Raw genomic sequence first — 24,759 nt, 5'->3', positions numbered from 1 at the left:
AACAAATGCCCTTTCCTTGAACTGCCAGAGCGTATTCTTTTTCACACCTGATAGCTCGCTATGATCTTATTCTCTAATTACTGGTTTTTATGTATGTCCTGACATCTGATCTCCCCAACTAGATCAAAGTATCCAGGGATCGGATCTTCTCATTTTTCTGTATCTAAGCACTTATCATAACTTAAATTTAAAGAACCCCACTCTGTTATGACTAATATTAAGAGAGCTCGTCCCACAGGTAAGAACCAATCAGTGGCTATTGGAAACTATGAATCTTCCTCTTTGGGATAAGTCCACAAAACCTCAGGGGCGGCCTCGACTTCCATTCAGGATGAATGGAGGGTCTGACAATGTTCCTAAGGGAAACACAAGTCCAGCTTCTTCAGGGCTGGGTCGTTCCTCTCCGTGCAGCTGCGCTCAGAGAGCCTTATAACTGACACAGAATTGCGTCTCCCGCCAAACCTCTCCTTGTCTCGAATAATCTGATGACCTCTCCGGGCTGTACAGTGTTCTCCTCAGCAAAGGAAGGATAAAGTCAATGGCTGGCCATGTCACACAGCTGGGATTTAATTCACTGTGTTGCGTAACATCGCAGGCTGCCACAGCTGAGATTCCTCCCTCCAAGAGAATGAAGTAAGCAAATCTAGAAAAGTATTGGTGGTTTTCCAGTCATCCAGTAAGATCAAAGACTGTATCCAAGACCCTGTTTCTCAGCAGGTGGAGGCAGTTTGTGGTTCCTATGCCTGGAACATTTGCCCTACCCCTTGACCTGGCTTACCCCTCCACTGCCTTCAGATGTCGCATTAATTGTTCCTCCCTCAGAAGAGCCAGGGATCTGGTTAGAAGACACTGATCACATCGCTATTCTCTGTTGCCCTCAACACAACGGTAATTAAGTAACTGTTTGTGTGTCCCAGACCTGTCTTCCTCCATGGAAGGTTACAGTCCGTGTGTGTAGAAATGGAGACTGTCCTGCTCACTGCTGTAAACCCCCCCAGGTTTAATAGAGGGCCCGGCCCCAAGAAAGTACACACAAATATTCATTTATGTTGAGGAATAAATAAATCAGTTAGGTGAAGGGTTTTGCTAACCTGGTTTTAGGTGCTTGACCAGTGATCCCACTTGTACGACTGTCCCTGAAGCTTCATGGCCCAGCACCATTGGCTTTTCCACAACAAAATCCCCAATTCGACCATGCTGCCAGTAGTGGACATCGGAGCCGCAGATCCCGACGGAATGCATCTTCAGCAGCACTTCTGATAAGAGGAAGGAGAGAACAAGTGAGGGGAGGAACGACCCCTCGGCAGTCTGAGGCGCCACCATGCTTCCCCTCAGGACAGGAAAATCAACCCTCTAGCTTGGTTTCAAAGGCCAGGTACAATATTTAGACCACAGAGGAAAACAAGCTAACCAGCAACACCAATTAAGGCTTGTAAGCCAAGAAAGCTTCCATAGAGCAAAATAGTTGCCTTTGAGGGTTAATGCTATGTGTCAACTCAGCTAGGCTATGGTGCTCAGTTGTTTGGTCAAACAGTAGCTGTCGGGGCACCTGGGTGGATCTGTCGGTTAAGAGTCTGCCGTCGGCTCAGGTCATGATCCCAGGGTCCTGGGATCGAGGCCCGTGTCGGGCTCCCTGCTCAGCCTGCTTCTCCCTTTCCCTCTGCCCCTCCCCCTGCTCATGCTCGCTCGCTCTCTCTCAAATAAAGCAGATTACTCTGCCTAATGTGGGTGGGCCCCATCCAATCAGTTGAAGGCCCTAGGAGAAAAGACTGAGGTTTCCTGAAGAAGGAATCCTCCAAGATTGAAGCATCAACTTTTATCTAATTTCCAGCTTGCTGGTCAGCCCTATGAATTTCAGACTTGCCAGTCCTCACAATCACATGAGCCAATTCCTTAAAATAAATCTCCCCCAGCCCTCTCTCTATAGACATATATAATAAACCTATATATAAATAAATCCATGTAACAAATCTTTCTCCTCTCTTTCTAGGTTCCGTCTCTCTGGAGAACTCACACACTGCATAAACAAGATATTATTAATAGGAAAAAATGTATCAGCCATCTAAGGGAAAAACTGTTTTCTAGGAGATAACTGATTCCACACAATTAATATGCTATGCCTGATTCTTATCTATCATGAGAGAAAGCCTGGCAAAATCTAGGCTTAGCAACACTTTGTGAACTCTCTTGTTCTTCATGCCTGTTGTTTTGTTTAAAGGTGTAGCTTTAATTTAAACCATCCAAAGGTTTCAAAGGGTATTTCCCCTTCACAGGTTTGAATAAGTGAGATTTGTTGGTATTGTTGTTGTCAGTTTTCCAAGTTAAAAATAATGACGCTACTGAGCCCCTTTGCTAAAGTAAGTGCTAAAGGATTACTGGCCTAGTCTGACTAAGGTGACCATGTTGCAAGTATCTCCCTGAGAAAAAGCTCTGCCTTAGAAAGACGAAGAGACCTAAAACTCTGCTGTGCATTCAAGTGTCTTACACCCTGCCCTTGCCACAAATCACCAGCCATCCACCCCAGGTGTGGCTCTGTAGAACCTTCTCTGTCCTTGGCCTTGGTGACAGAGTAAGAAATGGCAGGGTATGGCAGGGTGAAGACTGAGATCAAGGTAGAGGAAATTATCTGAGTTTCCTTTCTTAAAAGTTACCAATTTGTAATAAGAGATTAAGTTTGACTTGCTAGGATGCTAGCTGAAATTTACCATGATTTCCCCTTCCAAATTCAAGGGCAGCAAGAGACAAGAAAGTAAGAGCAGAATGCTGCGTCAGAGAGAGAAACAGTACCAGGGTCCTTTGAGTCCAAGACAGCCCTTGTTTGGCTACTTCTAGAATCAATACCAACTTTTCAGGACACAGTGAGGGGCCTCTTTCACTTCTCTGAACATGATATCTTGGTGAAAATGCTTAAGCCCTAAATATACATTACGTGTTGAACACTGATAGAAACAGCTATTGTGTTTATGCTTATCACTATAAATCAATAAGCTACCTGACCTTTGAGTAACAAAGCTCTGGAGGCTCCAGGAAAGCTGCCTTCAATCTGAAGTTCGCACAGAAGCTACAGTTCTGGGGTGAGGTGGGGAAGCACATCCCCAACTCACCAAGGACAGAGAGGAGACCCGAGTGGCTGGGTATGGGAGCAGTTATCTATAGACACTCTTCCCCTTGCTCTCAGCCTCACTTCAGAGTCCTGCAAATTATGAAGTGGGACTCCAGGGATGGGAGGGATTGGAAAACTGTCAGCAGGTATCTGCCCCAGCCAACAGGGGGCATGACTTCCCCAGGTACACACACCACTCCAGGAAATGTGCTTGTCAGCTGGGCCTTACAGGCTTGCCCAGTGAGAGGCCAGAGCACTGGAACAAAGGTGGCAGGAAGCCTGCCCCAGAGCACTCACCCACTGTCTATGCCTGGTTGATCAGGACTGTGGGGCCGCACTCCATGCGGCCCCTCCCATCCTCACTGGACAGAAGGTCCCAATCTTCCTATAGTGACCCTCTCTTTCTGATTCAGAAATTAAGCTCTGTAGACTCACTCATTTTCAAAGCTCCGGTTAGGGTTAGGGCGGGATTTGGCCACCCGAATAGCAGCTTATGGTAGATAGAGTAACCCAACTCTAGGTTAGGTCAAATGAGGAACAACTCTGCCTTTGGTCCAGAAAGATATTTTATGTCAAAAACTCTGGGACAAGTCAGCAGTCTGATATGGTAAGTCTTCTGCTGACTCCATCACTGTTTATTTCATGTGGCAGTCAAGTTGAATCTATCCCGTCGTGTCGTGGATAACAGACGAGGTGGACAGCCTAACAGAAAGATAGTTTTTAATTGGAGGCAAAGTCATAAACAGTAGGAAAAGTGGGGTAAGCGAGCAATGCCCAGGTGTCTTCAGGGTAAGTAATAAGAAACAATAAAATGTAAGTCGAGTATCCCAAGGACCTACCATTTGGGCCTGGTTCAGGGATAGGATAGTTCTCCTAGAGGAAATAAAAATAGAAAAATCATTTAGCATGCATAATAACTTTCCCTTACAAATATTTTCAATTGTTTAGTCAACGTGGAGTTCCATTCAAGTATTTCTTCTTAGAATGAACATAGGCTCAGGCCATATCACAGCTGGGTGGATGCCTGAGGGGGCCCACTAAATCGTGCTGCCTCTGATTCCTGACTTCACCCCACCCTACCTCCTGGTGCCATTTGCCCTAGACTGATGAAAAAGGGTACTAAATGCTCCCCTAGGCAGAAAGGACGTTTGGACTGCCTTCCATATCAGATCCTTCCCTTCTCAAAAACCACATTCTTAAGATACAGATTTGTTTGGTCTGGGAAACTCTTACAGGGAGAAGGGTGAAGGTATCTGGTAGTTGCATGTGAGGGCTTTGGCCTCTAGACAAGGTTGGAGAGAGTGCGTGCTGCCACTCTTCCCTTGACATCAGCACACGGACGGACCAGCGCTCAGCCCTCTCTTCTGAGACCTCCCATGTGGAGTTGTAGAGGCCCTTTGGGAACACAGAGGACCTGCATTTTGGCCACTCTCCGGGTTCAAAAGGCAATCTGAGCTATTCTGGCATTCATGGCTAGTATTATTATTAACTAACTCTTCTTCCCATTGCCAACGAGCTGAGCAATTCATGGCGATCAGAAGGAAGGGCAGTGAGTGGCCAGATCCGAGGGTTCATTTTATGAATTCTTTGAAGGCAGCCAAGAAGAGGGAGGAAGGTGAACCGTTCACTGTACCAACTACATTACCAGACATGTTCTGGCTTTAAACACATCATGGCACATGGCCCACAGTGTGCAGACGAGAAACCCGAGGCTTTGAAGTGAAATAAGCTGGTCAAAGTCATACCGCCACAGAGTAGTTAAGCCAAGACTAAACCTGATTCCCCGGCCTGCCTCACTGCACCACACTGCACCCCAAGGGTGGAATATGCCTTTTCTCCTTCCAGGGTGATGCAAGGAGCAGGCAGACAGGTGAGGAGAAGGTTGGGGCTGGGGCCCACACAGAGCGCTCTGGGAGGCGCACTGTTCCAAGCTTGCCTCCTTCAGAAAGCCTCCCCCAGATGTTTTAACACGTAGCAGTAAATGACACACATGTTAGCTTTTTTGCTAACAAAATAACCCTGATGCCAACGACCATGGCTTCAGTCTCTTCAGTGACCAGGCACAGTGCACTGCCTCAAACATGGGGGAGCATGCACTTGCTACACACCCAGTCTCCATAAGAGACCCCAAGGAAGGTCTGCGGTTCTCGCTCCCCTCAGATTACTGGCCTTTCTGTTGAAGTAGCTTGATGCTAATTTGACCTGCTTGTCCCCAGTGGAACAAAGCCCAGAGTGACAATGCTAATGCTGATTAGCAAACACTGACCAGCTTTTTTCTACCAGGTCCTGGGCTAAGTGCTGTATGTCCATCGCCTCGGTTCATCCTCATGACGACCCTATGTGATACCTTCTATTATTATCCCGTTTTCCACATGATGAAACTGAAGGACAGGGAGATGTAGTGATCTGCCCATCGTAGCACTAAGGTCACTGGTGGAGTTATATCCAAAGCAGCTTGAGGTGGGGAAAAGGTGCTCAAGGCAGTTTTTCATCTGTTAGTAATTTATTTTTTTATTTTTTTTAAAAGATTTTATTTATTTATTTGAGAGAGAGAGAATGAGAGAGAGCACATGAGAGGGGGGAGGGGCAGAGGGAGAAGCAGACTCCTGCGGAGCAGGGAGCCCGATGCGGGACTCGATCGCGGGACTCGATCCTGGGACTCCAGGATCATGACCTGAGCCGAAGGCAGTCGCTTAACCAACTGAGCCACCCAGGCGCCCCATCTGTTAGTAATTTAAACTGGCTACACGTGAAAGGAAGGAAGGAGGGGGTTCGGGGGAGGGAATCCATCTAGAAATGGACAATTCAGGACAGCCGGCTGTCACCAAAACCCTTCTCAAAGTTGCTGGTCCCATCTCTGACATTACCCAACATCAGGGATTGCTGTATAAAGTTATGTTTCTCTTAAACTGGGTGAAATTTTAAACTGCAGTTTAGTTGAAACTGAAGACTGAGGCCTTTATTTCAAACACGGAACAGAACGCTGTCCTTCCCAGTAAAGGCTCTAGTAGGCAGCTCCATTTAGGGGTGGAGAAGGGGTAAGAATCAAGCTCAAATCAACAGCTGGGCACACCAAGTAGGCCCTGGGTCACTAGCGATTACTACTGTAAACATTTGCGGGAGGGGACAGAGCGGGCCAACTTTGGCCCTACCTCCCCTCCAAAGCCGCAGTGACATTCCTAGACACTAGAGGGTGCTATGCAGACAGCCTGGCTTTTCCTTAGTGGCTGACTGCACATTATGGAGAACTTAAATACCTCTCCCTGCAAACCAACTTCTCCTTTTCGTTATTTCTTGCTGTCTCTAACCACCCTTACAACTCAGCTCGGCTCCTGACTCCGCTCTCTGCAGGAGACATGCCGCAGAAGCACAGGACCGTGTTAAGATCAGCCCTTAAGTCTGTAAATGTTATCCTAAGCATGGCTGTGGAGATGATGTTTTAGAAAGTTATCGCAGCATGGTTACTAAAAAAACACCTTGCTTTTCTTTGTAGCTCCTTGGAATGACGCTGGCCACAGTCCTCTGTTTACTTAATCTCCTTTTCCGTCTCAGATTTCGGTGATGATATTCTTTCATGCACCCTATTCTTCATCTACCAGTTTCTTAGCTCCCCTGAGATCCCTAGCTTTCACTTTTACCCCCACAGCCCTTTCATCCCCAAAGTTTTGTCATCAGGCATAGTCATGGTTTCCTGAACAGGACTTCTTACCTTTCTGTGATTGACAGTAACAAAGGGATAAAGGGGAGTGGAGGTAACTATTCTTTCCTGTAGTTACATCGGGTTTCCAGCCTTTTTCACTTCCAGTCAGAAATACATCACATACATATGCGCCCCCCAACCCCGTCCATCCCCTCCGGGTCTCACCCCACCTCCCTGAATCAATCATGGAAATACTTCAGGAAGAACTCTCTGTGGGAGCTTGGAATCATCCCAGGTGCCTCTTGCCTCCTAAATATGTTTTGTCTTTAGCTGGAAATGGTACTTAAGGTGGTACCTTGGGCCATTTCATGAAATTACTCAGTTTTCATCATACCTCCCATAGGTACAGGAGGTACACATTATTAAACTTGTTTATTTTTCTCTTGTTAATCTTCTATTACAAGGGGTCTGAGCCAAGAACCTAGAAGCACAGGGAGAAAATTATTTCTCCTCCTCTACATCACAAAACAAAAATCTGACTATACCCCATCCCGAACTCAGTGTTCAGCCCCCTGGAAACGGGGGCTGTGTTATTCCTTTCTTCTCCCTGGCCAGATGCTGGTGCCTGAAATGTGGCAGAGCTGTGAGGAATAAGGCAAATAGGGTGCCCGGGGCAGGGGGGGCTCAGTCAGTTGAGCGTCTGCTTTCGGCTCAGGTCATGATCCCAAGGTCCTGGAATTGAGCCCCTCATTGGGCTCCCTGCTCAGCGGGGAGTCTGTTTCTCCCTCTACCCTTCCCCACTGCTCATGATCTCTCTCTTTCTCTCAAATAAATAGATAAAATATTTTTTTTTTAAAAAGGAGTAAGGCAGATAAAGTGTACTCAATGTGGTCGATGGCCTACTACTGATATGTGATGCAATATGTACAGAAACTGAGCATTTAGAAATATTTACCACATTTTGACATTGCTGCAATATCAAAATACAGCAATACAAACATATTGGCTCATGGCTGAAAATATAAATAAGACTGCGTTTCATCTGGGATAGTTTGTGAAGCACTTCATCAAAGCACCCAGCAGATGTCCATAATATAGTATGCACTCAACATGTTAATTCTCTCCGTTTCCCTTACCTTTCAAGTGAAACCTAGAGCATTAAAAAAAACAAAGCCCCCTCCAGCCCCCGCCCCCCCCACCAAAAACAGCTTCTGTGGAGAAAAACTCATCTGACTGTTTTATATCCCAACTTCATGAACTAGTAACTCAGATAGAATTCATTTCCCAATCAAAAGGAACTTCTGGATTTCTCAAAACTGACCAAAGAGGCACAAAGTAATTAAACTGGTAAATACAGATGAATACAAGATTATTGCCTGGGCCCACATTTATTATAATTCAGTTAAGAATTGTCCATATAGGGGCACCTGGGTGGCTCAGTCGGTCATCTGACTCTATTTCGGCTCAGGTCATGATCTCAGGGTGGTGGTGATGAGGGAACAGAAGGCAAGCTGAGGATGAAGCATAAGGTGACACCCCACAACCAACCCCCCCCCACACACACACATTCCTAGGTGGGATATGTGTGACATTCGTCCAGGAAACTTTCAACTATCTTTGCTAAGGGGAAAACTACCTTAGCTTAACAATAGCAAGACCTCCAGTATCCTGAGGGTCTTCTTTAGCATATGAAAGTCCTTTTGGACACCTCCCTTTTTCCTTACTTCCCCCAACTCCCAAGTTTATAATCAGCCATTCCTCACAACCCCAGTGCAGTAGCTCTTTCTGCCCACGGTCCTGTCCCAGTTGCTTTAATAAAATCACCCTTTTTGCACCAAAGACGTCTCAAGAATTCTTTCTTGGCCCTTGGCTCCAGGCCTCACCAACATTCCAAAACTACAACGGTGGGATCAAGTTCTGCACAGAGCTCCACGCTCAGCAGTCTGCTTCTCTCCCTCTCTCTCTCTGCCTTAGCCCTGCTCACGCATGCACTCTCTCAAATAAATCTTTAAAAAAAAAATGCCCACATATCACAAAAGAAAAAAAAAAATGCCCATGTATTTGAAGATCTTGGTCTTTATCTCTTTTTATGCTGAGATGGTTTTTGGTTTTGTTTTTAATTTAAGTAATCTGTACACCCAACATGGGGCTTGAACTCATGACCCTGAGATCCAGAGACCTGTACTCTTCTGAGCCAGCCAGGCACCCCTATGCTGAGAAGGTTTAAATGTCTGATTCTCCTAGGCCCTAGCCTCCTGTCATTAGCTGTGCTGGACCTTTTACAGACACCGTCACATTGTAAGGGCTGATTGAGGGCAGGCTGCTCCAAGATGGGCCATTTTGGCATGTGGATTATTTTGAGGTGAAGGCAATCAAGGTCCTACAAGCTCAGGAGAAACTTTTGCCCCACCCTTAACTACAAAGAAGAATCTAAATTGGGGGGTCTTGACCACAGATAAATTTTATCTGAGTAATCCATCTATGTGGGAGGGGAAATATTTATTTACCAAACATTTCCTCTTTTTGATCTTCCTGCAAATTGCATTCATTCCCTTTGAAGTCCCAAGCCTCTAACTCCTTTTCCTTAGTTCAGAATGACACAGAGGCCTCATTTTGCCTGTCTTTGGCATTTCCATGTATGTGTGGATTCTCTGTACATATAAACTATAAAATTTGATTTTCTCCTGTTAATGGGTCTCATGTCAATTTGATTCTTGGTCCAGCTAGAACCTTTGAGGGGACAGGAATTCTTGTTCCCTGACACCATCTAGCCCTCACACAACCCAGAGATGAGAACTCCTGCCATGCCCATCACACAGATGGGAAATTGAAGCAGAAAGTAATTTGGCGAGTCACACAACTATAAACAGCAGAGCTAGCACTAAACCCCACTCTGGGCCTCAACCTGGCTCGTGACTTTGTTACTGTTTCCATTTAAAGAGGACTTCAGTGAGCTGCACTTTGAGCTGACAGTTTTTGCTGACAGGCTGTTTGCCTCTTTATGCATCAGCTTGGCTGCTTCTCTCCCTTGCTCTATTTAAACTAGGGATGGAAAAGTAAAAGTCCTTTTTTTCCCCCTCATATTTTTGTTTTCCTCATTACAAAAGATAAACCACCAGTCAGTGTGTGTGTGTGTGCGCGCGCGCATACTCTCTCTCCGACTTACCACCCAATTTAGAAATGACCAGAGCTGAGGCATCATGCAGACCTGAATCCCCAGGCCAGGGAGCACTGGAGCTGCCCTTCCCTTGCTGTGGCCAAGGGGATCACTAGCTGCACAGTAGTAGGCAAGGAATTTAATTTTTCCTTCCCTGCAGCCCCAGCACCAAGAAAGTAAAGGGAATCCTTCCTGCCTTCCTCCATAGGCAGGAAGAAGCTAGGTGTTAGGTTTCCTTCCTGGCAGGTGGACGATGGCAGGAGTTTGAAGAGGCGCAGGTCAAACGGCCCCCAGAGACCGCTGCCATGGATGTTGGCCGGTCCCCGGGCTTACCCGAAGTGGGATGGCAGCACCGGGCAGGGTTGAGCCCTCGCTCCCTGCTTCAGAACCCTTCCGAATCCTGCTTCAGATTTTAGAAATGGCCTGTCCCCAGACAACTCCCTTCACATGAGTTCCCGAGGCACAATCATTTCTATCAGTGGACGATGACCCTGGTTGGCCAAAATGCCCACAGCCTGCTATGGCCAGGAAATCTCGGATTTCATTTTGGTTCTCCCACAGAACGGAGAACTGGTGTTCGCTCCCAAAGCTGCCTTAGGACTGTTCCTCCTTGTTGCTTCCTGGTTCACTAATAGTACCACCACCCCCCAATCCCAAACCACTTATCTATTTGCCTTACAGGAGGCGGCAGAGATGCGCTATGGCAGTCAGGGGGCTCTGTGTGAGGTGCTGGGGGTCCTTCTCTGGAGGGAGTGGTGAGGGGCCAGGAGGGTCTGTGTTGAGGCCCAGGTATCTCTGAGGCAGCATGGGCATCCCTGGTCACTCTTCTCAGCTGACGGCTTTCTGCCCCTTCCCCTGAGCGTGGGGCTCTCTCCAGGGCAATGTCCTCCACGCGCTGCCTTCTTGATCTACATGTCCCGCTCAGCCTAGGCAAGCTCGTCCATCTACAAATTCCCACCAGGGTGCTACTTTGGCCAGGACAATACTTTGTTGAGCAGGACAGTGCTGTAAACTGAATGAAGTCTGCCCCTCAGTCATTGTGACAACCCCCCCCCCCCACACACACATTCGCAAATGCTTCATGGGGAGGGGGTGCAGGACTGCTCAGTAAAGAAGCAGAGGACTCCTGAATTTACATCTCCAGCCCAAGAAATCGTCCCTATATCCCAGATCCCTAGAACCAATTTCTCAAAGACACCTTGATGTCATGTCCCAGACACATCTTAAACTCAAACCTGTTCTTATCATTTTAATCTACTCTTTTGTCTAGTAAAATGATCCCACCACCTGCTACTCTCAAACAGACCTGAGGCACTCATGAATCCACCCTGAAGCCTTTTAGTGTACCAATCCCACAACTCAACATTCTCTAGCTGGTCGTATTTTCTAGAGCCTTTAGGATACACCTACCTCAATTCCTCCCTAATTCAGGGTGTAGATTCTAAGGCAAAGCTGATAAAATCAATCTTCAAAAATGTCTCTTATTTTTTCATAATATCAATTTTAAGGTGAGCTTCCCGGCCCCTCCAGTCTTCAAGGCTTTGCTCTAGAGAGCATCACAAAAAAAGAAGTCATCTGGTAGAGCAGCGGGAGAGCATGAGTTTAAGAGTTAAGGCAAAGCAGATCCTGGAGTTGCAATTCTAGTTCCGCTACTTACAGGTTCATGACTTAAAGCAGGCCCTGAGCAGCAGGAAAAGCAGATCCTGTCCACCTCTCCAGCTTCAAACTCCACTCAGTACATCACACTATTTGCAGGGTCAGGAAACGGGACCTGTAATCTTGTACTTCATATATCTTTGCACTGGTTCCTACATTTGCCTGAATGACTCCTACTCATCCTTCAAGAACCAGATCAGGTAGCACCCATCTCCTCTAGGACCTCTTTCCTAGGCTGAGGGCCCCTCCCTGTGAGGTCTTTACTCTGCGCAGCCTCCATCAAGGTTGTCACCCTGTCTCATTGTTAACTTCAGCTTGTCTGTCTCCCTAGAGCAGCTTGAGGGTAGGGGCACTAGCCCTCGGCCCAGTGCTTGGCATGTGGCAGGCACCCTCTCATCTAATAAATGTTTGTGGAATGAAGGGCTGAGTTGGAGATCACTCTGTAAGCTGCACAGAGCTGTGCCATTTTGCCTTCCTTACAATACCATCTGGTGTTGGGAACAATAAACACTAATAGGGTCACTTTAATTCAGGACCTTGGGTGAGGCTCCACAGTGAGTGGAGAGAGCACCGGAATGGGAGCCTGAACCCCTGAGTTCTTATCTGGGCTCTGTTAACTAATCAAGCCTGTCACCCTGGGGTCAGCACTTTCTTAACAGGAAATGCGAGAGTTGGCTCAGGGCAGGAGTTTGTAGTCTGGGGTCCACAAACCTCCAGAGGGTTGATGGAGGGACTTAAAGGAAGTCCACCAAAATCTCTGAAATTGCTGCCAAACTCAGTCTGTTTGCATTCTGTGGGGAGAGAGACCACAGATTCTCAAATTGTCAAGAACTGCTAATCTGGATAATCTCCTGAGTCTCTCCTATCTAGATCCTCATGTATATTCTCTCTGAGGAGGAAGGAGGCGCCAGGGAGCAGTAGAGATGGCTGGCACCCATCGCACACACCCACTGCCATCCCAGGCCCATCTGAGATGGCCTTTGTCAAGGGACCCCTGACACGACCACAGGGCCAACCCTGCAGCTCCCTGACTTTGGCCCCATGAGCCAAATGCTCTTAAAGAAACAGGGGAGCCGGATCAGAGAGGAAAATGGCCGAAAAGTGAACCAAGTGTGGACTAAGGGAGGTAAAGAAGAAAGAAGCTTTAGAGACACGGACACTATCCAGATCCAGAAGTCTGGCATAGGCACAGGGAACACTAGGAGTCCTGGAGATGGAGGCCTGTGATGGAAGGAAAAGAGGCAGGAACTGGCACTTTCTGAGTACCTAATAAGTGCTGGGTACTCTTGTGATCATAATAATCCTGCAGAGGAGGTTTTATCAGCCCCAGGCAAGACAGATTAAATTCGAGTTCCACAGCTTTTAAATGTCCCTCTGGCCCTCCTTTCTGCCCTGCACTGTCTTCCCGGAGAAGTCCAAGGCATGTCCTACATCAGGCAGCCTCCTGGTCCTTTGATGTGCAATGACAAGAGGCTAGACTATGAATCTGGGGCTCTGGCCACGTGCCAGCCACGGGGCTGGGCTCCGGGAGGCACGCGACAAGAACTTTCCTCTTAGCACCTTACAACCACCAGCCCCCTCCCCCCAACATGGTAACCAGCTCTGATCCGGGTGGCCGGGATACGGAGGTGCTGCAACTGGCGAGCTGGGACCGCGGCTGAGTTCGGAGGCCCGCAGGGCAGGGTCGGGCTAGGCTTCCCTTTCCCCTTCCCGTTTTACCAGGCGCAGGTCTCCGGGTCCGTGCACCACCAGAGAGAGGTTCTCGGGTTTGGCCGCCGCCATGTCGTTTTTTCCCTGCCGAGTCGAGGCTGCAGTCCGCAGGACGCGTGAGGGTTTTGGTGACAGCCCCGCGAGGGTTGAGGGTAAGAGCTGGGAGGCCCTGCTTGTCAGAAAAGGCGCACGCCCGGCCCGGGGCGGGGCTTCATCGCCCCTGACAACCGGGGCGGGGCTAGCGTGGAGGGCGGGGCCTCCCTGCTCCGCTCCGGCCTTCGCCGGTAGGGGGTTCGTGGGGGCTGGGAGGAGGTTGGGAGGGGACTGGGGGGGTTGGGGGGGGAACCCCGGCCTCTGCAGCCAACTGCCGGCGCTGCTGTTTCTGTGAGCCTCAAATCCAAGGGAACGTTGATGCACTTCAAGTAGCCCGCAGAGGCAACAGCCACCAGACCAAGGTCCTCAGACTTCAGCTGCAGAAGAAGGGAGTTCTGCGAAGTGGAGCAGAGTCTCAGGACCAGCACTGCGATTCTGATAGGGTAAGTCTAGGTCTTACCTAGGGGTGAGGCCGGAGGGTCTGTATTTGTATTAGCATTGGAATGCTGAGGCTGCAGGTAGGGCATGGTCTACACTTTGAGGAACAGGCTCTACACTGACGCAACCTCCACGTTGTCCCCGTGTCCGCAGCATCCCGCAAAGTGCCTGGTACTACTAAGAGTGAATCAAGGAATTGGTGTACCATCCCATGGGCTTGATGCATCAGAGTAAAGAAGCTATGAAATGGAATCTGCAAACACTTTCTCTCTTAACTGGCTCTGTTTCTTATAATAGAAGCAGGATTTCTGCCTACATTCTTCCTTCAAGCCTCTCTTTCCTCAGGAGTGAAGTTTTACTCCAAGGGGAGAGCTTCCCTCAGGACAGGCCTAAGTCCATAAAGCCCGTTTCCTCCTTTTGAGAACAGTGCTCAGGATTTCATTCCCTACAGCCTCTCCCCATGCCCAGATATGCTGCTGGATCATTTTATCACCTTCAGGAGACTTTCCCCAGTGCCCAGCCCTTGAAGATATCTCTCTGTGGCACTCACTGCATGACCCACAAATGGGTCACAGTCGTACTTTACCAGTAATCATCCCTTCCCCAAATGCTTTGGAAGGCCACTGAGGGCAAGACCTCATTTCTTTCTCTTTTTCCCCTTAATCTATTAAGTATCTTACTTTCCTTTTTATCTTTAATTTTTAAACAGTTTTATTGAAGTATAATGGACATACAGTAAACAGCTAATATTTAAAGTACACACTATGATAAATTTTGATATATGTGTACATCATGAAGCCATCACCATATTCAAGATAATGAGCATTATCTATCCTCCTCAAAAGTCATCTCCCTATCCAAAGCAACCATTGCTCTTCTTTCTTCACTACAGATTAGTTTGCATTTTCTAGAATTTTATATAAATGGTATAAAAAGTCAGTATTTTTTTAGTCTGGCTTCTTTTCACTTACCACAGTTGTTTTGAGATTCATCCAAGTTGTTACATATATCAATAGTTCATTCCTTTTTACTGCTGAGTATCATTTCTTGGTATGGATGTACCACGATGTGTTTTTCATATACATGTTGATGGACACTTGGGTTGTTTCTAGTTTTTTTACTGTTACAAATATGGTTGCTATGAACATTCATGAACAAGTTTTGATGTGGACATAGGCTTTCCTTTCTTCTGGGTTATTGGGTCATTGTTACTCTATGTTGAGCCATTTGAGGAACTTCTAAACTGTTTTCCAAAGTGATCGCACCACTTTACATTCCCAGCAGCTGTGCAGCTAGAGCTGAGTGTTCCAGTTTTTCCAAATCCTCACCAACAGTTGATATGGTCAGTTTCTAAAAAATTTTAGATGTTTTGGGGCACCTGGGTGGCTCAGTCGGCTAAGCATCTGCCTTCAGCTCAGGTCATGATCCCAGGGTCCTGGGATCAAGCCCTGCATCGGGCTCCCTGCTCAGTGGGAAGCCTGCTTCTCCCTCTGCCTCTGCCCCTCTCCCTGTCTTGTGCTCTCCCTCTCTCTCTCACTTGCTTTGCACTCTCTCTCTCAAATAAATAAATAAAATCTAAAAAATTTTTAGATTTTTAATGCATTACATGTAGTGCATCTCATTGGTTTTTTTTATTTGAAATTTTATTTTATTTCAGTCTGTAAGTACTGCTATTTGTTTGAATTGTTCACATAATACATTCCATCCAGCATCTCATTGGTTTTTTTTTTAATTGAAGTATAAATAACATCCAGTGTTATATTAGTTTCAGGTGTACAATATAATAATTCAACAGTTCTATACATTTCTCTGTGCTCATCACAATATGTGTATTCTTAATTCCCTTCACTTATTTCACCCATCCCTTACCCACTTCCCCTCTGGCAACCACCAGTTTGTTCTCTATAATTAAGGGTGTTTTGTTGTTGTTGTTGTCTCTTTTTTCTTTGTTTTGTTTCTTAAATGAGTAAGATCATGGTATTTGTCTTTCTTTGACTGACTTCTTTCACTTAGCATTATACCTTCTAGGGCCATCCATGTTGTTGTAAATGGCAAAAATCTTACTCTTTTTTATGGCTGTGTAATATTCCATTGTGTAAATATATACCACTTCTTCATCCATCTATGGATGGACACTGAAGCTGGCTCCATATCATGGTTATTGTAAATAATGCTGCTGTAAACATAGGGGTTCATATATCTTTTCAAATTAGTGTTTTTGGTTTTTTTGGGTAAATACCCAGTAGTGGAATTCCTAGATCATATGATAATTCTATTTTTAATTTTGGGGAACCTCCATACTGACCTCAGTGGTCTCACCAGCTTGTATTCCCACCAACTGTGCATGAAGGTTCTTTTTTCTCTACATCCTCACCAATTTTCTTTTTCTCCAGAACCCTCACCAAGGCCTCGTTTGTAAAAATAGAATTTGGTAAAGTGTTTTGGACAGTGTAGGAACTCAAAAAAAAAAAAAAGATTTGATGATAAACATGGATCAAGCTCTGGAACCCCAATAATAGTAAAGATGAAAGTATGTGTCAGGGCAAGGGGGTAAGGTGTGACAAAGCAATGAGATGGATTTTTGTAGGGGACACGTAGAGTCCGTCATGTTTATTACTTTGAGACATATCCCACAAGGCTAGACTATACTTGGCAGGTCCCACCCGCACTTCCGGCACTCAGCTTCTGAGCAGGCTTTGCTTGGAGAGATGGACTAACTCGGGGTTACCTGGCTTCCCTCATGCACCTGAACTTAAAACTCAGCTTTCCCTTCTTGCCTTGTGGAGTTCCTTCACAGTCTTCCAAGCATGGCTTTCCAGTGGGTGAAGCTGACGATGGAGAAAGCCCTAGGAATGGCTTAAGAGCTGAGGGCCACTTGAAGTAGACACTCACCGACTTTTAAATTAAGTAAACAGAACACCAGAACCAAAGCAGAGGTTTGACGCTAAAATATGACAGAATGGCCCCACTTTGGAGAGGTATTTGTTTTCTCATGAGCAATAACATTTTGAAACCGTCTTGAAGGTTGTTGCCTGAGGGTAAAGAGATTTGGAAAGGCAGGAGACAAATACAGAAATATGACTGAGGGCCTTTTAAGAAAAAATAAAAGGGGGAGTTGATAAGGATTCTTTTTTGGGGGGGGGAGTTGATAAGGATTCTTAAGAAACTGACATTTTTAAAGTAAAAAAGCAAGTTGTTATAATAGTATTTAAACAATTTGGTGTGACATTTCTACATAATTTCCTAACACAGACCAGCATTCATGATGGTAAGGAACAGATTTTTCTAGGCATTTTACTGAATAGAGCATAAAATGCTGGCTTTGCCTTTGCTGGTGGCCTGCCTAACTTTCCCATACAGCACAGCACTTTGAGGCAGTCTCCATTGAATACAACTACAAGTTGTTGATAAATTTCCTATTGGAATTTAAAAATTAAATCACAGGATGTATATCCTCCAGGGTCACATATCTAGGAAAAGGGACACTTTAGTCCAGGCAGTATCCTATCATAAACACTGGGTTACTTCAGGTAGAGATAACAGTGTATACTAACAAGTAAAGTGTGCCATAGGGCCTTAGTTTTCTAAAGGTCAGTAGAGTTGTAAAATCCTGGTTTCATTTGGTCATCAACTGTTCACGTTACATTTGGTCATCAACTGTTCACGTTACTCCAACCTGGTTATTTACAACAAAAGAAAGAAAACAAAACAAAAGAAAGAAAACAAAAACAAAGAAAAAAGAAACTATGAAGTTTCTTGCAGACCTTGGAAATAAGGTTACCAATGAGAGTTAAACTAATAAATTCCACATGCAGTGAATGAGATTAATGGGCCTCCCTAAGGAACTCGTAACATACCTGCCATTAACAAAGTTCAAGGAAAGTTAGGAAAAGAACAGGGAGCCTGGGTGGCTCAGTTGGTTAAGCGTCCCACTTTTGGTTTTAGCTCAGGTCGTGATCTCAGGGTGGTGAGATCGAGCCCAGCATCAGGCTTTACACTCAGCCCAGAGTCTGTTTCAGATTCCAGACACCTGGGTGGCTCAGTTGGTTAAGCGTCTGCCTTCCACTCAGGTCATGATCTCGGGGTCCTGGGGTTGAGCCCCACATCGGGCTCCCTGCTCAGTGGGAAGTCTGCTTCTCCCTCTCCCACTGCCCCTCCACCCCCCCAACTCATGCTCTCTCTCTCTCTCTCAAATAAATAAAAAGTCTTAGAAAGAAAGAAAGAAAGAAAGAAAGAAAGGAAGGAAGGAAGGAAGGAAGGAAGGAAGGAAGGAAGGAAGGAAGGAAGAAAGAAAGAAAGAAAGAAAATCTCTGTTAAAAAAAAAACTTTAGGAAAAGAACAAGGAGAGCAGGTATTTTAGTCTAGAACTATCCAGAGGAGAGAGGCACTTGCTGGTATTGGTGGCGCTGCTGGCACAGAAGAGTGGAAGCAAGGGCACCCATTAAATATTACTGTTACATGATAGCTGAGGATGGTGACTTGGATAAATGCTGGGAGTGGAGATGGAGTGAAGCGGGTAGACCCGAGATTTATCTTGATGTTGGTAAGGGACTTGGCAAGGGATTGGTTTATAAGACTTGAGGAGAAGGTAGTTGGAAGGTTGACGCTTAGATTTCTGACAGGATTACTGGATGGATGAGTGCTATTATCTGATATGGGCAGTACTGAGCGGGGAGGGAGATTTGGGGAAAGATCAGGCAGGTAATTTTGGATAGGCCAAGTTTGAGATGCCTGTGAGACATCCAAGAGAAATAACCCAGGGATATGAGGGTCTGAGAAAGCCTTGGTTTGAAAAATCTAGACTAAATTTGGAAATCATTGGTATATAGACTGTATTTAAAGCAATAAGAGAGAAGGAGGTAATGTAGGGAGAGTATATAGTGATAAAGGATAGTCAGAAGAAAGATAGGCAGGGACAAGGGGCCCCCGTCCTAAGAGGAAAACTACCTTAAAAGGAAAAAGACCCCATCCTGTTATTCTAGACTTTATTTACTCAGTGCCCCAGCTTTAAGTCTTCTACTGGGAGGAAGGGAAGGGGCTGACAGAAAGGAAGGGAATGGCCTTGGGCGTCCTAACCCAGGCCTGGGGGCCAGCTCAACAGCCAGTGGGATATTTAAAGAGCTTGATCTGGTGGCTTGTAGCTGGCCGGCATGCCTTAGGACAGTGGCAGCTGCCGCCCTCTTGGTCCCCGGCTACGAAACACCACCCTGGAAGGAGCCCTCCACCCTTTCCCACGTGAACAACTACCTGATAGGTAGATGAGTGCATGGACAAAAACCTGATGGGGTGACAAGCATGTGGAGGGTTAATCAGATTAAAACAGCCCACACCAAAGAGTCCCTAAAAACCCCTAGATTTAAATGCCAAATTGGCAACTCTCTCGGGTCCCCTCCTTCTTCAGGAGCTTTGTACTATTGCCCAATAAACTTTGCTTTGCTGCCCACCATTCTTCTTCTGGTCTACCTCTTTATTCTTCTAAGTGGCATGACCAAGAACTGTGGGCAATAAAGGAAAAGAAATCCTGCAACATATAGAATGAAAAAGGACACACTTCAGGTCTGAACTTCCAGCATCCAAAATTGAGGGACCAGGAAAAGGAAAGAGGAACCAGCAAAGAATCCTGAGAATAAGGGGGATCATATTGGGGAAAGGCAGTGTTTTAAGAAGGAAGTGGCCAACTGTTGAATACTGATGAGGGATCACAATAGAAACCAAAAATGTCTAGTGAATTTAGCCAAAAGGAGGTCCTGGGTGATCATGGCAAAGAATTTTGGTATGAAGATAGGAACAGGAGCCATAGTGGTTTGGAATCATTCATATATTCATTTAGCAAATACATAGTAAGTATTCTATGACATGCAGGTATAAAATGTTGAGATACAATTAACGGGACAGAAACAATCTCCATTCAAGGAGGGGAAGCCATTAAATAGATGACTACAAAAGTAATAACTCTACCATAATTAAGGTAAGGGCTATGAAGAAAAAGGAAAGGATACCATGAAAGTGTGTAACAGGAAAACCCAGTACAGCTTGAAAGCAAAGGAAGATTGCCCCCAGGAAGTGATATAAAAGCTGTAATCGAAAAGCTTAGGTAGTCACAGCAGTGAGGTGAAGAAGAGAGAGTGTGTGTTCCTGCAACACACGCATGGAGTCCTAGAGGGGGAAGAGACCATCCTTAAAAGTTAGCAGTGTGTTGGGGTGCCTGGGCAGCTCAGTCAGTTGAGCAGCCAACTCTTGGTTTTGGCTCAGGTCATGATCTCAGAGTGGTGGGATTGCCCCTGGGTGGGGCTCCACTCACAGCAGGAAATCTGCTTGAGATCCTCTCCCTCTGTCTGCCTTTCCCCCTGCTCGTGCATGTGCTCTCGCACTCCCTCTTTTTATAAAAAATAAGTAAAAGAAATCTTAAAAAAAAAAGAGCAGTGTGGCAGGGCCATGGTGAACAAGGAGACCCAATCCAGGGGTATACAAGGTCTTCCAATGTTTCACATTACTGAAATATAGGGGTACACGAAGAAATGTGGCAAGAATACCTAAAGATCTTAGGGGACAAGTGGGAAAATCATACTTCTCCAAGGTCAGGAGTTCCCTTTGAGGTACAAAAAGTGCAGCAAGGACAGGGAGCATAGCTGGGAGCATAGAACCTCCCTGAATTGGTTTGATTCTGAGAATCAGAGAAGATAGGGTTGAAAAGGGAATCCCATTAACAAGTCTTACTTGTAGGAGGCAATGGGGAGGAACTGGCCAACTCTGTTATAAACAGCCTGTCTGTGGCTGGGAGAGGTGGGAGCTAAAAAGAGCTCTTTTTTTTTTTTTTTTTTTTTTTGAGAGAGAGTAAGGGTGGGGGAGGGGCACAGGGAGAGGGAGAGAGAATCAGCACAGAGCCCCACAGGGGGCTCGATTTCACAATCCTGAGATCATGACTGAGCTGAAATCAAGAGTTGGAAACTTAACCAACTGAGCCACCCAGGTGTCCCTAAAAGAACTCTTATAGACAACCTGGGTTATAGAGGAAATTCCTGTTAGCCTAGAACTCTGCCTTGTCCTCTTCTCTTCATGTCAAGTCTACAAATAACTGGTCCAGGAGTAATTCACATCATTCATTGGTTATCGGTAAAGTTCCAGAATAGGAACTGTACAAACATGATAAAGGAAACAAACAGGAGGGGCGCCTGGGTGCCTCAGTCGTTGGGCGTCTGCCTTCGGCTCAGGTCGTGATCCCAGGGTCCTGGGATCGAGCCCCGCGTCGGGCTCCCTGCTCAGCGGGAGGCCTGCTTCTCCCTCTCCCACTCCCCCTTCTTGTGTTCCCTCTCTCGCTGTGTCTCTCTCTTTCAAATAAATAAATAAAGTCTTTAAAAAAAAAAAAAAAAGGAAACAAACAGGAAAAAAGGAAGAAAGGGAGAGGAAAAGAAATAAAGAACATTCACCAGAAAAATATTGCTGAGGAGCAAATGACAGTTGTGATAGAAAAGTTTGCTGTTACACTAAAGAGGGCATCCAATCTCCACATTGGAGGTAGGGTGGGGTGGAGGGGGTGCAAAGTGTAGGGTTGGGGGTAGGGCAACATAGGTGTAGAGCCTGAATGGAATGAGAAGGGCATCTTCACAGGGAGGTGGTAATAACATGGGGTCTCAAAGCCCTAAAAGGGTGAGGAAGAGTCCACATGGGGGGAGCACAGCTCAGTGTGAGGTGAGGGATACTGGGTATGATGAAGAGGATGACCGTAGGGAAAGGGCAGCATTGGGTATAGGATCCTGAGTATGTTGAGGATAGCATTTGCTCAGGTGGGGAGGGAGCCACAGAGATAAGAGATCGGTACATACAGGAGGACTGAAAAAATAAGTAATATATTAAGGATGATGGGAACAGGGTTCCTCACTATTGGAGAAGGGAGGTATACATATGGAAAGAGAAAAACAGAATGAAACCTATATGGTGTTAGATAAAATTGAAGGGATCAGTGTGAACTCATGATCTGCAATATAGGCAGAAATAAATATAATTATAAATATATGTGTATACACACACACATAATACTCCATAGCTCTGTCTATAGAAAGAGCTTAGGAACAGTGACACCTGATAGCAAAATATATATCTAGCACCAAAATCTTGGTTTCCATTCTCCACTAAAAGGAACCAGGGCTTCTCTTAAAGCAATGACTTAATCTAGGGCTGGAAAAAGGAAAGTACAAGATGAACCTGGAACATCTTGTTGTGCCAGAGAGTAAGGAAGTATTCCACAAATGATGCGACATATCAAAGGACAAAGAAGTCAGCTTGAAGAAGCTTCTACTGGCCAAAACACAGGCAATTGGGGCATAAAAAATAAATTATAATAATAACAGATCATAACCCATTGAATAAAATAGGAACCATAACTCCATACTGATAAAAATCAATTAATAAATTGAAAATTTGACAAAGAATGTGTAGTTACATAACCCAAAGCACCTCCCCACAAAATATTTATTAATTACATAGGGGAAAAGAGTAACTTTATAGTGGAGAAGCCTGGTATATGCCACCTTAATCAGACTTAATATCATCAGCAATGGGACATACTGAAATTATGTACCACTTTATGGGATGCAATGAGAAGAAAACAGTTGAGATATTCATGCCAAAGAATGTATAAGCTGAATCTAATCATGAGAAAACATTAGACAAGCTCAAACTGAAGGATATCCTGCAAGTATTTTCTGTAATCTTTAAATGTGTCAATGTCATGGGAGTCAAAGAAAGCCTGAAGAAATGTTTCAGATTGAAGGACATTAAAAAGACAAGACAAGTAAACGCAACACATGATTCTGAATTGGATCCATTTGGGTAAAGGACATTACTGGGGCAATTGGTAAAACTTGAATAGGGTCGGAGGATTATCTGATAGTAATACTATATATCAATGTTAATTTCCTGAGTTTGATGGGGCATAATGTTAACAATTGTGTTAGGAAATAAAGTTCTTTGTATTGTACTTGCAACTTTTCTATAAATAAAGTTTACAAAATTAATATGTATGAAAAAATTCAATAATGTATTTGCCTCTGTAAGAAAATAGCATAGAGATGAAAAAGAGGAGCAATAGTTAAATATTAGAAAGAAATGAAATGTGAGCCAGAAGACCTCAGGAAGGTGGAAAAAAATGAAAGCAAAACGGGAAGTATCACAGAGGAGTAGGCACTGCTAAAAACACTGAAAGACATAGAGGACAGGATTGAGAAAAGCAAACAAAATGAAATGGAAAGGAACAAGTTTAAAAGGAATAGAGAGAAAATGACAGATATGGAAGATAGGCAAAAGAGATCCAATATTTGCATAATGGATTTCCTGATGAAGATACCCAAAATAATAGAATAGAAAATAATTTCAATATATAATTTGAGAGAATTTTCCAAAAATAAAGGAATATTTGAATCTACAAACTGAAAGTTCACATGACGTCCAAGGAAATGTTATTCTGGAAACTGAGAAAAGCTTGATTTCCAAGATAAATAAAGAATCCTTTGGGAAGGTAGGCAAATAATCTAGTCACTTATAAGGGTGGAAAAAATTCATGCTTAGTTTAGACTTCTCCATAGCAGCTTTCATTGCTAGAAGCAATACCTAAGAAGTCCTCAAGGAAAGTGTCACCCATACATTTTGTACCCAGCCAGACTGTGGTTTATACAAAAAGGCACAGTGAGACATATTGGAACATGCAAGAACTCAAATATTGTTTCCATAAGCCTTCCTTGAAGTAACTACTAGAAGATGAATTTAAGCCAACCATGTGATGAATGAGAAAACAAGGACAAAAAGAGAAGGGCTACTGAAGTCAGGAGAAGGAGAAGAAAATGGACTAATTTCATTATTTGTTTGTATTAGGGGATTGATAAATAATGCCTAAGTAATGAGGATTAGGTGTATGAATTATACACTAAAACAAAAATATAAGCCTTCCAATTTTTCAGAAAAAATAAAAAAAATATGTGTCACAGTTTGAGAGTCTTTAAAAAATCTGTAAAGAAATAGAAGACATCAGGGGCGTCTGGGTGGCTCAGTCAGTTAAGCGTCTGCCTTCCACTCAGGTCACGATCCCAGGGTCCTGGGATCGAGCCCCGCATTGGGCTCCCTGCTTGGCGGGAGTCTGCTTCTCCCTCTCCTCCCTGCTTGTGCTATCTCTGTCACTATCTGTCTCTCTCTCAAATAAATAAATAAAATCTTAAAAAAAAGAAAGAAATAGAAGACATATAAAATAATAAGAGAACTAAGACCAAATATACATCAATTTGATAAATGTAAGTGGGCCAAACTAATTTATTAACGTAAAAGAAATTCAGATAGAATCATAAAGCAAAATGCAACTCTGTGCTATATACAAAGGACCCAAAACAAAATAATTCAGAAAATCTTCACAATTGCAAACAAGCAGAGAAGGGTTATAATTAAAATCAGGCAGAATTAACACCAGGACAAACAAGTGTTAAAGTGACAAAAAGTAGTCATTTATAATGATAAAGAATGCATTCACAATGAATTACAAAGTCATGAACATCTGTGTACCAAACCAAAATGTACCAAATGAATATCTATGCATATCTATGAATACTATGTACCATAGCATCAATGTGAATATTAATTACTATTAATAAATAAAACCACAGGACATACCAGGAAAAACAGAAACACAGTAGTAGGAGCTTTAAAGATGTAGAAAGTCTAAATTTATAATTAATAATGTAGGTAAAACGTGGCATTCTAAAAAGAATACATTTTCTTTTAAGTATCCATGAATAATTTACAAAAACTGACCATATACTAGGCCAAAAAGAAAATCTCTTAATGGTACAATCTTAATGGTACAAATATACAGATAACATTTTCTCAACATAAGACAATAAAAAAATAGAAAAGGCTTCTGATAGGTTTTATGAGGTTAGCATAACCCTAATACCAAAACCAGACAAGGACATTACAAGA

General features: G+C 44.6%; 1 protein-coding gene and 1 long non-coding RNA gene across 2 annotated transcripts in view; both read right to left on the bottom strand.

Annotated features, from left to right (window-relative positions):
• The window catches only part of SORD (sorbitol dehydrogenase), a 30,360-nt gene extending 16,908 nt beyond the window's left edge, over window positions 1-13,452 (bottom strand). Inside the window, exons 1-3 of the mRNA XM_034993889.1 lie at window positions 13,276-13,452; window positions 3,943-3,976; window positions 1,092-1,256 (exon numbers count right to left, since the gene is read on the bottom strand). Coding sequence (XP_034849780.1) covers window positions 1,092-1,256; window positions 3,943-3,976; window positions 13,276-13,338 — 262 coding nt within the window. The 5' untranslated portion in view covers window positions 13,339-13,452. The remainder of the gene's footprint in view (window positions 1-1,091; window positions 1,257-3,942; window positions 3,977-13,275) is intronic.
• LOC118003125 lies at window positions 11,402-13,250 on the bottom strand. The gene is made up of 2 exons (XR_004677278.1): window positions 13,181-13,250; window positions 11,402-11,475 (listed from the first exon to the last, which is right to left on the bottom strand). It is a non-coding gene; the product is annotated as an uncharacterized LOC118003125 (long non-coding RNA).
• Window positions 13,453-24,759: the final 11,307 nt, after the last annotated feature.

The sequence above is a fragment of the Mirounga leonina genome, unplaced genomic scaffold, assembly GCF_011800145.1.
Source record: "Mirounga leonina isolate KUSES-001 unplaced genomic scaffold, KU_Mleo_1.0 Mir_91, whole genome shotgun sequence".
Lineage (NCBI taxonomy): Eukaryota > Metazoa > Chordata > Mammalia > Carnivora > Phocidae > Mirounga > Mirounga leonina.
The sequence above is the reverse complement of the archived record's forward strand: the minus strand, read 5'-3'. Positions and strand labels throughout refer to the sequence as shown.